Raw genomic sequence first — 17,304 nt, forward strand, 5'->3', positions numbered from 1 at the left:
ACGCACTACAAAATCCATAGATGTATTTTTTAATCAAACTCTTAATAGAAATTCCTTAATACTAAGAATAACACATTACTGATGCTGTATTTATTGGAATGCACACACAATTAAGTTTAATCAAAACATATCGACTTTAATTTCATAGTCAATTTAATACATGCCAGTTTCTATATTTATACAAATTATTTATTTAAATTTAACGAAAATTAACTTGTAATGTTAGCACTTATAAAATAGACTCATTGGCAATTATTTGAAAGCGAGTGTGGTTGGCATCGACTCGACCAACCCTCTTTATACAATACCCGTTATAGGATACCCTAGTTTAAATACCATTACTAAAGGAAAATAATAAATACAGTAATACCATTATACCAAAACTGTGTATATAAAGCCAACATAATTTTACCGTCTTTGACGCGTAAGAAATTTGATGCGTACATTGATACCGACGCGTACTAAATACAGTAGTACGCGCGCGTCGACTTTCTGTCTCTCCGGATGCAAGTAATGGCGGTCAATCAACAACAAAGGTTTGTTTTATCAACACTTGAACTCATAATGATACCATTTATTTACTTTCTGAAATATTTAGGTTAATAGCGTAAGAAACCATAATGTCCACACATATAGATAAAATAATGAATATCGTCGCCAATGAAAATGGATTAAAAAAACATCGTTTGTAATGCGTTCGCATATTAAAAAAAGTACAAAGTTGAACTTGGTTAGTAAATGAAAAACAAATAAATGAAATACATATCATTGAAATAAAATAATATCAAACTTAAATTAATATTCACATTCAATTCATATTCGAACAAATATTATAATAATGTGATCGTATAATAATTATAAAGACACGAATTCAGAATCATAGTCATAATTTAAAATGAAATATTTACAATAACTCTTGCAACACACAGGACTTAACACCACATTCATAAGCTGGGAACCATAAAAATATAAAATAAATAGAAAACAAAATAATAAAAATTCTTTGCAGGATGAAGAAGAAATAATCACAATAAAATTGAAATATAGTATAAATATTTACATCTATTTTATATAAAATATGTATTAATTGTCAATGATTTAATCAACAATCCCCAAAATCATCAAACAGAGAATTCTAGGAGGTATGGGGTTTTTTTTTTGGGAGTGTGTAAATTATAATCTGGTGTTATAGAAATAGTAAAACATCCCTGACATCATGCACATAGCTTTGTCAACAATATAGCTAGATTATTACAGTACACTTCACTAATTATGATGAAAAGGTTTCTGCACAACCATGAACCTATAATAACTACAAAACAATACTGGTTACTCTATTCATATGGACTGCTGTCTATACCTTCATTGACAGATCAAACAAATAAAACCCTATGGAATGTGTTGTTCTTCTTTGTCAGGAGTGTGTAAATTGATACTGTAAAAAAAGGTAAAAACATCACTGATATTTTGCACGTAGCTCTGTCACAATATAGCTAGATTATATAATAACTATTAACTGTTATTATCAATACAAAACAATACTGACTATTCTATTCAAATGGACTTCTGCCTATTGTAAGATGTTTTATTGAAAGATCAAAAAAAAAACTAATGTAATCCTTGGACGGAGTGTATTAAAATAATAGACCTACACAAATGGAAGTATATGTGTAATCCACAGTATTTTTTATTGTATTTAAGATATAGGTCAATGTAAACTGTGTAAGCCTACAATAAAAGAATAAAGATAAAATTGTAAGAAACAGATCAGAAAATATTTTGTGCGTACTTTGTTTTTCCTTGACGAAATCAATGAAATGAAAATGAAGAACTTGTAAATAATTATATTAACAACATGGTACAGCAGGTAGTACCCTGTTTATAGTAACAATACAGCATGATTCATAAGAATACTGTCATATTTTAGATGATAATTGAAACTATTTCAAGTTTTTCCTAAATATTAACATACTTTACTATTAATTTATAACTATGTTAAACCCTGTCTAGATAATATTATGAAAATGGTATATGCTAAACTACTACTACTGTACTGTGGAATAAGTTATTGGAAATGGACGGACACACAATACCAAATACTTTCTTAAGAGTGGACGGATTAAATAGAAGATTAGTTAGAAAAGAGAGAGAGCGAGCACTATTTACAAAAGGATTGAATATCAAGGTGATGAAGTTTCAAAAGAGTTTTCAAAAGAGTAGTTAGCACTGTCTTTGTTAAATGTCATGGATGATAAAAGAACACCTACTAAGGTAGGCTACAGTATGTATTTCTCTGTCAGGCATATGGTTCTCAGTTATTTTAGGTTAAAAGAACACGTCCATCTCTGCCAAATACTTTTATTAAGTTAATAAAAATTAAACATTTGTTTGTTTTCATGATTTTAAATAAATGTAAAAAAAATCCCTTCAAAAAGACAAACACTTTCATGTTGACAAAAAAATACCAGAATATCGGATATTAGATAATTGATTAGACCAAATGCCCCAGCCATGTCAAGTAAAGCACGTTTAATCTATGATGGATGGGCCGGAAGTGATAAAGTTATAGTGACTCTTAATATTTAACTTGGGCTAATACTCTATTGCATTTCACATTCTCTCTCTTAAGCACATTGTTATATTATTTATACAGGAACAATTTTGGGGAGTGTGATAAAAACATAATGGGAACATTTTAATGTTTATTTTCATGGACCATACACATGAGTGATTATGTTTCAAGTGATACATTCATAAGGAATCACAATTTTTCAGGTCAAAGTTCATTGGTGTTTTCCACTGCTGTTATCAATGTGAGCTTTCTGTAAGAAAAAGTAAAATAAGACATTTTTAATAAATCAAAAGAACAATCGTTATGTGCATATTTTTTGAATTTTTGGTATATTTAATCTTTATTTTACTTTAAATGAAATAGAAAACAAAACTCACAGCAAATTTTGTGGTAAATGATGCGAAAATACCAAAGAATTGGTCCGTGTCTGTTGCACTGGGATCTTCTCCAAAGTACTGAGATGTTTTATGGAACTCCTCCGATGCTTTGTTAAATGTAGCAGAGAGTTGCTTCAGGGTGTCAGAGGCTTCACTGCTAAATTGCTGTATTATTATTAAGGATTATATTAAACTATACTTATACAAATTATTTCAGCTGAAAAGTATATTTACAATACTGTACAAATAAACACTAGTAAAGTATAAAGCCCTGTCTACACTATCAAACTATCAAAAAAAGTGTGATGTGCACAAATGGTATTGACATGCCCAACTTTGGTAGTGATATGACATATATGGGCACATGTTTTTGTCACATAAAAGTTGATAGTGTAGACAGAGCTTTAGGTCTTCATTTCCTTCAAAAATGAAATGAAAGTAGAATGTAGGAAGTCAGTTGTAGCCTAAAAGGTCCAGATATCCACAGCTGTACTTTATATCTTTCTTGGAAACACATGGTGCACTGCAACCTTACTTTTATTTTCACGCCATCCAACTGAAAATACACTACGTGACAGTTACAGGATGGGAGCCCTTGATTTTGAACTTAAGTCTCACTTGAGGTTTAGTGGTGGCATCAGAAAAATCCTGGAACTATATTGGGATTTAAACCACAGACCTTTGGATTGGAAAACAGGCACGTCAACCACCAAGTCAATGCCAGTACAAGTTATTTATTATCAATTTGTATATGCAGTAATAATAGTAATAAATCATAGACATTCTCAAAGTGATAAAGCAAAAAAATACAACACAAGAAGACAAAAAAAAAGCGCAATTGTCCCCAAACTTTTTCCAGGCGACATATAGTACATTTTTTTAAATAACAGCAATTCAATAAAGGAGACAAATAAGGAAAACATAAATAAGACCAGATGGTAATGTCACAAAATATATAAGTGACAAAACAGTCGTATCTATTCAAAAGTAGTTGATGTAATAAATCTTTGCACGCATATCTAACAAAGTATCTAAGATAGTGAATGTTCTATTTACATGGTCTACCAAAGGTTACCGTCCCATATGGGATAAATTCGCATTTTAAAACAGGTGTTTAAACACCTCAAATTCTATGTTTGAGGTTGGGTTATCCAAATATGTATTTAACATTTTTTTCATTGTATAAACAATCAATCAAAAAGTAAACATACGTGAGTAAACTTCAAATTGAAAAGACTGTTTGTATTATGTACACATTATATTTGAAAAAAGGGCTATAAAATTATTACAATATCTATAAATTGTGATAATATTATAGCTATAATGATGATAATCATACATCATAATGATAATAGCATGCTAATAATGCTGAAAATAATACATCAATATAGATATTTTTAAAAAAATCTAAATCGATAGATTATGATCAAATTTTTTAGAATATGTAGTTTGTATAACATCAGCATAAATTGTATCTAGCATTTTAAAAATAGAACCTTGTTGGAACTGAATGCACTCCTCCCATTGACCAATAAAGTAAAGTTATTTTTCGACAGGCTATTAATATAATATGTTAGCGCCTCTTCATTAAAAAATCCCGGATTTGCCCCAATTGCGTCCCACACCTTTCAGGATAATTAATATATCCTCACTAAGAATAAATATGTCTCTTTTTTAATTGTTAATTTATTATGATAGTAGTGAAAGGATACGCTCATCACTTCTTTGAATTTATCTTGAGAATTGCTGTCATCCACCGAATCGTCCAAATTCTCAGAAATCTCCTGAAGGGACAATAATAACACATATAAGGCACTATTACAAAATGAGTACCTCATGAGAATAATGGAATCAATAATGACGGTGTATAAAGTATACCAACAGTTAAACAAATGTTATCAAAACTATCAAAGATTAAACATTTGGAGAGCCCTTAGGGGCTAGTTACATATTTAATGTTATAATAGTGCTCTTCAAAGTTTATGTTCTTTGAATATTATTATTATTATTGGAGTTTTCAGTCTGTGACTTCCTAGGAACTAGGTTTACTTCATGTATTGTCCCCCTGAAATGTTTGTTGTTGATGAATATGCTATTTTAATGTTACATAATAGTTATCCACTTTGAACAAAAATTGAATCGAAAAAAATGTAATTTAAAGCACAAAATAGTCAAATTGGCTGGCAGCCAATGGGTTTTTGGTTGAATTTGTCATTTTATATGAGAAAACATTATTTTTTTTAACGAATAGATTAAATTTATTAAAACTACAAAATAACCTACTTAAAGTCTGATTTAATTAATCTTTATTTTTCATGTTTTTGGGGGACAATACATCTTTAATTTATTGTGCGCATACGGGGAAGTTGGGATGTGCTTCCTCACTCAATTGCTCTGTGCAGTTTGGTGGATTGTAGATTCATATGAAAACCGATACAATATGAGTAGATCTTATAGTTACCCTTTTCACATTTGCATAAATTGTTACAACTTATCTGTGTGCTTTTCTCCTTTGGTCCCTTGTGAAATCCCGGGGAGATATTTCACAAAATTGTCTTCACATTATGCAAACCAGGTGTGAAAAGGGTATTAGGTCATAATCGTAAACTGTCTAGTATCACATCCTGAAATGACTTTACAGTATTATCAATTTAAAACCAGAAGTAAAAAATACATTTTGTTTTTTACCTGTAATTTAGTTTTTATCTCATTAAGTTCATCTCCTAAATTTGTCAAACTTATTTTAGCTGCTTTTGGCGTGTGCGGAATCTCTTCTCCAAAAGTTACCATTCGTGGTACGTTAGTTTCTACTGCTTTTGCGAGAATGTGTAAAAATGTTGATTTGTTATCGCTTGTTTTTGTCGTATCAAGCTGTAAAATTAAAGAAATATCAAAGGTTAATAACAAATTATAATCTGTTAAAAACACTGCTCTTTCTTGGAACTCTAGACCAATAAAATACTATACATCTTAATACAAAGTATAAATAGCTTTCTGTAATGTCAATATAATACTGTAAATGCGATAATTAACTAAACAACAGCTATGAGCGCTCACTGGCTAAACTCAGGGGCCCCTGAGCAGTGCCCAGTGGGAAAAAAAAACAGACATTAAAACATGTAGAAAAAGGTTAAAAACACTTGAGGCCTCTAGAGTTGAAGGGCCACTTAGGGCTCCTAAACCAGGGGCCTCAGGCTTTTGCGTTATGCAACTAAAAGTACACATAGCCTTTGGTTTTATCAGTAGAATGAAGATTGAGTTGTACAAGGTTTTCATGTTAAATAACTTGGTTAAATAACTGTATTTGATGTATAACAACGCTGACCTTGCCCTTAATATCCACTAATGTACTTCACAGGTTCTTAATAACTACTGCCTACCTTCGCAGATCCTTAACCCTGCTCTATTATTCTATTTTCATGTTTATCTTTGACCTTGGTATTACCAAGTACTAATGTACATTGCAGCTTCTAAATAATTTATTCAAGTATCCTCACAGACCTGAATTCTAGACTGTTTTATTTTTATCTTTATCGCCATCTTGTATGTGCTAAGTTTCTCACTATTAGGTGCAAAATTCTATCTATAATTAAATCTAGTAGGTACTTATTTTGCCTATAGCAGGATTTGAGTACCAAAGTCAAGGATTTTGAGAAAGTGCAAGTAATTATTAGCAAAAACAAAAGGTTCTTGTACATGCAAATTTAACAGCATATATCATGAAGATTTTGTGTGGGTGTTGAAGCAAATTGCTTAAAAAGGTGATTTACCTCGGATAAAAACTTTATACGGAATCCTGTTGCTCCAGCAACTCGTTGGTTGCCCTGATTCATGTAGTTGCCCATAGCAAGCGTTAACTGAAGTAAATGAAAATTCAATTCAAATAACAATAACAAATGAATTTCATTAAAACAATAATGTATATAAGTTATTTCATATTTTCATCACATAATACTATTGGGTATATTACCTCTAAAACTTTGGCTAGTTTTCGACTTGATCTCAGCTCGTTGGATGCGGTAAGGATGAGCTGTAAACAATCACGAAGCTCATCCGTTCTCTCAGCAAAATTTGCTTTAAAAAGCATACCATCTAACCGATTTTCAATGCCACCAATACGACTCATCTAAAATGGAAAATTATAAATCATCTCAGTATCAGTAATGTATGAAAGTACCAATACCACAGCACCATACTTGTTTTTTTTTTTTAGTTTTCCACAAATAATACATATATTTTCTTTTAAAAATTCTTAAATATTTCTAAATGTGGATGGTGGCCACAATAAGTCTAGACATACTCTAGTAACAGTTCTTAATACACAGTATGAAACATTATCAGAGTACTGCAGTAACTGTACTGCAGTAATGGATTATCTTCAAATTCATACCTCAAGTGCAAACTTATCAGGTGTGCTGAGTAAGGACATCTTCCCAATATATCCTTTAAGTTGATTTATCTATAAAAAAATAATCAAATATCATACTATAAAACAATAAACAAACAAAAATAGAAAATCAACTGTTTATTGTTGTTTATTTTCCATAAACACATTCATATGTAGTAAAGAATATAATTAATATAATATCAGTTGCCAATTGGTGCAGCTGGTTTTACACACCCTTCTTGCTTGTTATATATATTTCTTGTGTCCTAAAAGATACTGTGTTTCTCACAGTTATATAAAAGGGAAATTGGAGCCTTTGGAAGATTCACTTAATAAGGCCTATACATCCCACTCTCTCAGTCAGCTAAAAGTTTCAGACATACAAACCTCTGATTCATCAGGAGCATACAGTTTCATTTGTTGCAAATGAGCAACTGAGAACTTGCTGGTATCTGTGGCAATAAGTGCTTGTTTGATATCATTTACAGGCATTCGGAGATGACCAAGCAAGATGGCTGAAAAGAAACAATTGACTTATTAACGGTGGTGCTACCACTTTTTGCATATAACTTTATGTACTAGTTGAAAGCTGCAGCTGGTACTGTGTTAGAAGCTCTCATTTGGAAAACCCCTATTTATGGAATACCTCTATTAAGGGGACACTTTGTTGGGTCCAGAATGTGTCCACCAATTTGGTTCTACTGACTTATTAATGGTAGTGCTACCACTTTTGATGCATCATTTTCCTATACATATCACTTTATGTACTATTTAGGAGCTGCAGCTCTTTGTACTGTAGTAAAATCTTATAGTAAAGCCCTATCCATGGGACACCTCTATTAAGTGGACACTTTGTTGGGTCAAGAATGTGTCCCCCAATTTGGTTCTACTGTAACAGACTTATTAATGGTAGTGCTACCACTTTTACTGCATAATTTTCCTATACATATCACTTTATGTACTATTTAGGAGCTGCAGCTCTTGGTACTGGAGTAAAATCTCATCTTAGTAAACCCCTATCCATGGGACACCTCTATTAAGGGGACACTTTGTTGGGTCCCAAATATGTCCCCCAATTAGGTTCTACTGTAACAGAAATCCAAACTAACCTAAGTTATGAGCTTTCTTGTGATTGATAACTGTTTCCACTTTACTTCCTGTCCTCCTTGGAGCTGCTAATGTGGAAATTAACAGATAGTATGTAGTTAATCACAATTACGATGTAATTACAAAAAAACAACAATAATAACCATACTATAATTATTTCACATACATAAAAGCCTAATAATGATGATTTTCAGCCACTTATAATTATACCAAGAAGCAATGTTTGTGAATAATGTATTTTGATGCATTATATAATTACAGAAATGAATGACAAACACATTAAATGAATATAATTTTAAATAAGAAAGGTTTTTACGTGATGACAATAATATTACAAAGATACTCGACTACAAATGACCAGTGGTTAAATTGGTGGTATGAAGTACGTATGACATTTATGGAAAATACTGACCATGAACTAAGAGAACTTATCTGTAGGCCTAAGTGGAAACACTGATGGAGAAAGGAGGTAATCTTTGACCCCAACCATATAATTTAAGCCACCCTGTTGTATAAGATTATAACCAGTGATGTTGCAGAATGAGCCTTTTAGTCCCTGGGTACAAGCTTTGCTACAATTGTAGGGGAATGTGGCCCTCTATAAAGCAAACGCTCCCACTGGAGTGAATACTACTATAATAATACACAAGCATATAGATGAAATGATTGCAAAACATTAATTAATGACAATAAAATATTTGTTTTTCTCTTATTTATTACTGGCCACCCACATTGAATACAAATTTGCATTAGGAATCTGGGGACAAAAAAGGAATCCATAGCTTGGTAGTTAAGATGCTTGCTAAGCTTGTTTCCCAAGGACGTAAGCGCACCGCAAGTAAATTGACCAATCACAAGCAATGGATTATTGAAACTGTCACTTTTCATTGGTCAACTCATCTGCACTGCACTTATATCTTGTATCCTAGTGGGACCAAATCCAATATATTTCATGGGCAATAATAGTTATTATATTAAATTATAACTAAATTAGAACGTGTTGGTTTATTTTGTCTCATGTTTTGGATGGATTTGTTGAAATGCTTGTGGGTTTATAGACATTAGTACGTACTATTAACAACTATACAAAGATTCCAGCACCCACAATTAAAAAATGTACAAGTGGTGAAAAAAAATGAAATTTAGATGAAATATATAAAGACAATGTGCAAGAAATTACAGATAAGTCACTTACATTTATCAGATGGTTTAACTGAAGGGAAATAGTGAAAATAAAATGGGTGTTCAATAAATTTATAAAGTTCATGCAACATTATTTAATAACATACAAGTGTCGCCAGAGGTGGGTCATGGTATGCAAATAATCTTTTTTTTTTCTCAACTGAAAAATTTGTTGCGTGATTGTACACAATGAAGTCTGTACCAAGTAAGATGCTGTACTGCAACTGACACAGATTAAATTTGACAATTTTTACCACCTTATCAAACTTTCTGGCGACTCCCATAATATACAATCCATGCAATGAATTAAACATCTGTATGTTGACACATGAGGAATTAGCTTACAGACGCAAGACCAAGCTGTTTGGAGAATTTTTGCATCCATTTTTTGAGCAAAGATCTCTTGTAATCAACTTTACTAAAATCACAATATATTACTAATCAATTAGAATACTATTTAAATAACAAACAATTGTAATGAAGAAATATAGTTTTAATGATTATTTAAAAAATGTTAGTAAGTAAACAAATAAAGATAGACATTACACAACAACACAGTAATTTACTATAATTTAAACTGACAATAAATATAGCATTTACTTCGATGAACAATAAATATTTTTAAAAAACATTAAAATTAATTAATAAGTCAACTCTATTCTAAATCAGACACCATGTTTCCAGATTTATCAAACTTGCTTAGTCAATGATAATGATAGTATAAAACTTAAAAATAAAAATGAATAATAAGATGAAAGTCAAAGATTTATACATTTTTCTTTCTTGAATCTTATATGATTATTCCATAAAATCAAACTTTATGTGGGCATATCACCACCATATTTGGGCACATTTACACTTTTTTTGTCAAACTAGTTTGATTGTGTAAAAGAACGTATTTGATTAATAAAGCTTCAGATTTTCACTAAGCACTTCACATCCAGCCCTGTATTCAAATACGTAACTTTAGTAGTTTACAATTGAGAATTTGTATGTGTCGGTTTTAATAGAGTTGACTATTATTTTTACATAGGTTACAATGAGCTTTATTTATTTACCTCTTGCTTTGCTGATGGTGCTAAATTTCTCATCTAATTCTAAATGTTTGATGACATCTTTCAAATATGATTCATCTTCCCCTTCTCTCATCTGAAAGAAAATGGTTATGGTTTGATTTCAACCTTACTTGGGAAAAAAATCATCTAAACTGTTTTAAGTAAATAATTTTGCTTAAAGATGTATTGTCCCTTGAAACACAAAAAAATGAAGGTCAAAATATTCTAAATTTAAAGTGGCCATATCAAAGTAATATTAAAGTTATTCACTTTAAGTCGAAAATTTGAGCCAAAAACAACAAGTTTACGTAATTAACAGGTAAATTAGTTTGATTACATTTCATCTGGAAAATCGTCACGAGCGAAAGTAAACAAAGATTTCAAACCATGAGTACGCATTATGCATATGCTAAATTAGGATTGTTTACAACTCGTCATGGTTAAGAAGGTATTTTCACACAGATCATGAGGAAGTTTTTTGATTATGCATACAGAGTAGCCAAACAAGCGCGTTTCATTATGGGATATGTTTCGATTGAAAACTTTGACTGGAAGTCAAAGTTATTTTTTTAACAAAAAAGTCTGTATTTCAGTTAAATTTTTGTTTTCCCGAAAAATTTTTGGTGATAGTTAATAACTATTATGATACTTCAAAATGACCCACCTTTTTTCGAAATCTATTATTTTTCATTTTTTTGGAATTAGTCAAAGGGACAATACATCTTTAAGTAATCTATTCTATAACTCAATTCTTATATCTTTTTTTTCTTAAATCTTTTGTTCATTAAATAAAATTAAAGCAAAAAGAAAAAGAAGTTTTCAGAATAAAATACAAGAATTTATTTAACTGAACCATTACTTTACCTGACTCCAAACTGTGTTTTCTGTATGGTTCAGTTTTTCCCAATTCATACGTTTTACAGACATACCAGGTACTGTAAGTGTCGAAACACCATTTGTAATAGTTGGGGGAGGAGGAGGGGGAACTGGTGGGGGTGGCGGAATGAAGGGTGGTGGTGGTGGTACAGGTATCGGAGCTTTCACAGGAGCTTTCACTGGAGCTTTTTTCCGAACGTATACATCATCATCATCCTGATTATTGTTAAATGTTTCAACAAAGTTTGTTTGTATGTCCCCATTTTGATGGTTGGTGGCAGCATTCATCATAGCTGCTGCCATAGCCGGGTTGACTGAGTATTCTCCGTTGATTGTCGTTCTTGGCGGACTTGTGGTATCCGGTTTTATCAAACTATCCAGCCGTTCGTCCACACTTTGTGGCGATGTGTTGTATTTACGATACTTGGAGAAATCGGTTTCTGTCCGGTTTCTTTTGTTACGCGACACAGAGTTGTTTGAGTTTGTGTTGTGGCTGCGGAATTGTTGAAAATCTCTGCTATGGTTCAGTGAATATGACCCTTCGTTATCAGAATTTGCATCTGCAACAGTAATAAGTATTATTAATTACTCAGTCAAGTGAATATATAATTTTCTTGTCTATTTTTCTATATTAACCTTGATATATATAACTTCTCTATATAATACTATATACACTCTCGTTTATAGGACAAATACAAACCATTAATTTACAATCTTAGAAAAAAAATTACAATAATGAAAGTTTTATGTTAAAATGATAAAAAGCAAGCTAATGAATATTGACAAAAAAGCAAGGGGAGGGGAAAACAATAATACCACTAGTTTCTGCAAAAAAAAAGGGGTGTGCTGATAACAACTTGCATATGTGTACTTGGACATTGCACATAGGCCTATGGATGACATCATGATTCCTACCATGTTTGGAATTTGATTGGATGATAATAAATAATAGTAATTTTTTTCAGATTCAGACATGTTTGAATATGATAAATTTTATATCAAAAATAAAATATGAAGTATGATATCTAAACATGCACTAAAATCATGCGAATTTTGAATAGAATTAATTTAATGGAGCGCCACTCATTCCCGTTTCTTATATTAAATAAACTTCATTCATATTAAAATTATGATGTCATTGAAATAATATGAAACCTTTTTTGTTACTGGTAACTTTTTTATTAGCTCTGAAGGCACTTCAATACCATTCACCAAATATTCATTTTTTTGCCCAACAATAAAAATTGAATGCTGTATGACACTACCTATGTCTCTCACATTTTTGTTGTATTTTTATTGTTTTCCTTAACTTAAAGTATACCCAAACCAAAAAATTATCTTCCAAGGTAACAAAAAATAGTCCCAAAGTGGTAACTAAAGCTGTGTCTGCATTGGATTAAAAACAATACTTCTCAAGCTTGTAGCCAGGATTTTTACAGGGGGTTCGTTTTTCCACAAAAGGGTAAAAAAATCATCACAAGCTGGGCTATTGTAATTGCGCTACTGGTCTCTGGTTGAAAAGGGCACTGCAGGCCATAGGGGGTTTGTTTGAACCTCACCTGGGCTTGCTTCTTGCAAGTGAAGAAACAGTACAGTCTAAAGCCAAATTTACACTAGGCGCATTTGTTCGTGCGAATCAACAGTATCACCTTATACGCATGCATAGAGAGGGATTTGTGAGATGGAAACATGAATACGCATGTGTATAAGCTCACACTTGCGATTTGCGCGAACAAATTTGCATAGTGGAAAATTGACTTCACCATGACATTTTAGAGGAAGATACAAAAAAATTTGATTTGAAGCAGGTATGAACAAATCACTAACAAAATAGGTTGATGGGTAAGTACGTATGTCTTCTAGAGAAAAAAACACTCTAAATGATGGGAATTGGTACATGATTGATACTGTATTTTTAACTCCAATATGTTCACAGCTTTAGTCTTTGATTGGCCAGATGAGTAAAGACTGCTTCGTGGTCATAGTTACCTGGACGATTGACCGTGTAACTACCATGCCTCTTCTTTATACGCCTTTCGGGAGGGTACATGTCATTAATGGTAGTGTACGTAGCATGTGCTGTTTTACGAGTATACAAACGACTACTACCTCCAGAGGGCGGTGTTAAAACAGGGTCGTCATCGCCATAATCTACATGCACAAGAAGCACAGGGAATATGAAATGAAACTGGAGGTTTGATGCAAAAATAATGAGCAATCAAACCAAACGTATGGTTTGGGATTAACAAGATATAAGCAACAAAGATGATATAAAGCTAAAGCATGGGTTTAGTTTTTGCAAAGCACCAGAAGAAGCAGAAAACAAGAAAAATGACCAAACAAGTCAGTAAAAATGCAACCAAACTACACACTAATAACAAGTTAAATTAGGAGGAAAGTAAAGTAACCAAAATAAAATAAAGTTATCTTTAAAGAATTTTACAAACAATCATGCTGAAATAGAAATAACAAACAAACCACCATATATTTATATTTTACATAGAAGTATCCCATACTGAAAGCTTTAAAAGATGCAATTTCCTTCCTTTTTATATAGGAACTGTAAATATCTAAAATCTAGATAATATTCAGATAACACAAGAAGTTTCTAATCAGTCTGCAGAAATATTCTTTCTAGTCTCCCCTCTGCCTCACATTCCATATGTATTGGCAACAAGCAACCTGTTTCTAACTGTGGGCACTATACAGGCATTTAATAAGCAAGTTCTAGCTTATGGAACTTGTTTTGGCTTGACCAGGACAACTTTCTTATTCAATAATTTAATTAATTAATATTTAATTTCTAATTAAATTTTAATTTTTATAATAAAAAAACACCAAACACTTTTTGGGAGAGGGTAAATAAGAGGGAAAATAAGGGGGACAAAAACCCAAAATATCATGCTTAAAACTGCTTTCTTACAATTATCTGAATATACATTTATAATGTATTATTTCCTATATAATAAACAAACTTTACCCAAAGGCTATCTGGGAGGGAAAGGTTAGTATTTTTGGTAAACAATATGTTAGTAATAGGTGCACACACAGCAAAGATTACTGTACCTCTTGCTGATGAAATCGGTGAGCTCGGTTCAGATTGAGAAAATAGTTGAGGTTCATCAATGACTAAAGAAACCAAGCAACAAGTAGAAGAAATAGCAATTAAGACAACACAAAATGAGGTACAGAATGTCGTAAGCTCTGTCTACACTATCAAACTTTATGTGACAAAAAAATGTGATGTGCCCATATATAGACACGATGATGACATATCACTACCATCTTTGGGTATTTCACTACAATATTGGGGAACATCACCCTTTTTTGTCAAACTAGTTTGATAATGTAGACAGAGCTTTAAATTGATTTTATTTATTATCATATTTCTATGTGTTGTGGCCACTTTGTTTGATGAATTAGCTAGCCACACCAAGGTGTTGGATAGGAATAGTAAATAAAATCAATTTACAGACATACCATGATATGAAAAGGTGTGAACAAGAATTAATGTCATGCAGTGAGAGAATGAAACCCAATAAAAAAGTGAATGATTGCTTCTATGTGAACCCTATCACCACAAATGGTCTAACCCATACCTTCCTGAGGGGATATTTGAGAATTTGATGTGTTTGTCGTTTCGATGGATGTGCTTTCCGGGGGCTCAAACATGTCTGAATCGAAGCTCAAAGGTGATGGACTATGAATTCCCGGGATAAACACTTCTGGTTCTGGACTCGTGAAATCGTCATCATCATCATCATTCTCGTTAACTGTATTTTGGGATATGATACGATAGTAATTGCGATGATGTATCTCCATTTTTTAAATTTAGAAAGATTTTTTAACAATTTAAAATATAATATCAATCAAAATGAAATAGGAAAGGATTAGGGATGATTTAAACTATTAATTTCTGCAATGTAATTATGTTTTTTCATTTCATTTCTACAAACTTTTCTTTTGAATTTGCTATTTATTTATACTGGGTATGTTCAGTGGTGTGATGTACTATTACACAGGGGTAACCCCTACTTGTCTTGAAAGATGGACTAGGTTCTTTAAAGTGCACATGGGCTAGATGTTTACACTGGACCTACGGTTTATAGTCTTTATCCGTGAAGACTTGTTCTACCACCAGAACCATGGAGGGAGTAAGCCTCGAACCCTTTACTTGCCGATGGCTACGTAATTACGGTTCCACTGCCACTCACTCGCTCAATGAATTCCTTCTAAGGTGCTGATTTTGTTATAATCTGTGAAAGCAGAACAATATATCCTCTCCGTCACCACTCTCCCAACACAACACTCACCTAAAGTGCCATTAGGGGACACCGATCTTGAACTGGTGTTGGATTGTACACGTGTCTCATGCAATGGAGAGAACTGCGCTTCTGACGGAGGAATGCTCAAATCATATGATCTGTCCGTCTTCCTACTACTGAGTAACATGGCACCATCCTCAACTATAATTAAAAATTAATAAATTATAAATACAATGTACTGATTATATTATCATCTATTAATTATATATATGTCTGCAAAATACTATATTTTTTAATTCAAATTTGCAATACATTAAGGGTAAGCTTTCAAATATCAGTGCTTTTCATCTCTTCTACCACATCATGTAAATATGCCGACAAGTATCGTGTTCACGTGCACTGAAGTACAGGATAATCTATTTCAAGCATGTTCTTTTCATCTCAAGCTACAAAATTCTAATTTTCATTCTTGAAAGAGCAACAAGCAAGGTATTTATTTGTCTTCATGAAAAAAATACAATCTCGGACACAGACAGTTTACAGACAAAAAGAAGTTAGTACGAAATAAAGCAAAGTGTAGATGTGCAAGTTGTGCCCTTTGAATTATTGAGCAGTGTAAACCAAACACCATACCCTATTACAACCACATATATAACAAAACTTAACCCAGTAAAATGTACAGTGAGGACCACCACTGAGCCATAGCATATGTGATTGAATTGTCAATAATGAAATGGAATGGTATGGGAAAATAACATGGTAACTAATGTACTGTATGTTTGTTACTAATGGTAATAAAATGGTTGAATGGAAATATGTTGGCATGACAACTAACAAGAATAAGCAAATTTGTTGAAAGTATTGGCATAGCAACAAAGAATTTCATTCCCTATAGAATAATAATTTTTACAAAAACGGTTGAAGCAAAAATTTAGAATTTGTTTATCATCTGCATTGTTTACCTTCAGATATCGTAGCATGACTGTCATTATCATCAGATTTGTCTATGATAGTTTAAATTATTAAATAAAGAAAGAAAATCATAAAATAACAAAAATGTAAAAACAGAAGAAGAGAAATATGAATACATATAGTTGATTATGTTATCATTCAGTGCAGTCATCTTTTTCAAATCAAGATTCAAGTAAACAAGGATTCGTGCTAAACTTGATTTTTAGCCAGAATTTGTTAGACGAGATTATTATTTTTTGATTGAGATTAAAAAGATGTATTTGGATTAGTAGTTTTTGCATTAACCCCCAAAGTAACAGCAAAAGCAGAATAAATTAATTAGCATTTTAAAGCAGTACACCATTATTTTTTTCCCCAATTTGCATTTTATAGGAGAGTGACCTAATGCATCCATTTAGAATACCTGTTAGTGCAACCCTTTGTGTACCCTATACTATACCCTTTTAGTGCATCTCTAGCATACCCTCTCAGTGCATTCATTAGTGCACCCCTTAGTGTGCCCTCTTAGTGC

The 17,304-nt window shown here is 32.1% G+C and overlaps 1 protein-coding gene across 10 annotated transcripts in view; it reads right to left on the minus strand.

The window, feature by feature from the left end:
* Positions 1–2,342: 2,342 nt before the first annotated feature.
* LOC140058982 (delphilin-like) overlaps positions 2,343–17,304 on the minus strand; it is a 28,777-nt gene continuing 13,815 nt past the window's right edge. For 2 of the 10 annotated variants that reach the window (XM_072104825.1, XM_072104778.1), the window contains 16 exons: positions 16,784–16,825; positions 15,870–16,022; positions 15,156–15,329; positions 13,546–13,707; positions 11,545–12,116; positions 10,684–10,774; positions 9,639–9,656; positions 8,446–8,511; positions 7,724–7,851; positions 7,340–7,408; positions 6,920–7,075; positions 6,720–6,806; positions 5,638–5,820; positions 4,662–4,733; positions 2,950–3,114; positions 2,343–2,822 (listed from right to left, as the gene is read on the minus strand). In XM_072104825.1, coding sequence (XP_071960926.1) covers positions 2,784–2,822; positions 2,950–3,114; positions 4,662–4,733; positions 5,638–5,820; positions 6,720–6,806; positions 6,920–7,075; positions 7,340–7,408; positions 7,724–7,851; positions 8,446–8,511; positions 9,639–9,656; positions 10,684–10,774; positions 11,545–12,116; positions 13,546–13,707; positions 15,156–15,329; positions 15,870–16,022; positions 16,784–16,825 — 2,177 coding nt within the window. In that variant the 3' untranslated portion in view covers positions 2,343–2,783. Of the gene's footprint in view, positions 2,823–2,949; positions 3,115–4,661; positions 4,734–5,637; positions 5,821–6,719; positions 6,807–6,919; positions 7,076–7,339; positions 7,409–7,723; positions 7,852–8,445; positions 8,512–9,638; positions 9,657–10,683; positions 10,775–11,544; positions 12,117–13,545; positions 13,708–14,622; positions 14,686–15,155; positions 15,330–15,869; positions 16,023–16,783; positions 16,826–17,304 lie in introns of all 10 variants that reach the window. The other 8 variants (XM_072104840.1, XM_072104802.1, XM_072104808.1 and 5 more) reach the window with 7 other exon arrangements.

Source organism: Antedon mediterranea, chromosome 1, assembly GCF_964355755.1.
Source record: "Antedon mediterranea chromosome 1, ecAntMedi1.1, whole genome shotgun sequence".
NCBI classification, from domain to species: domain Eukaryota; kingdom Metazoa; phylum Echinodermata; class Crinoidea; order Comatulida; family Antedonidae; genus Antedon; species Antedon mediterranea.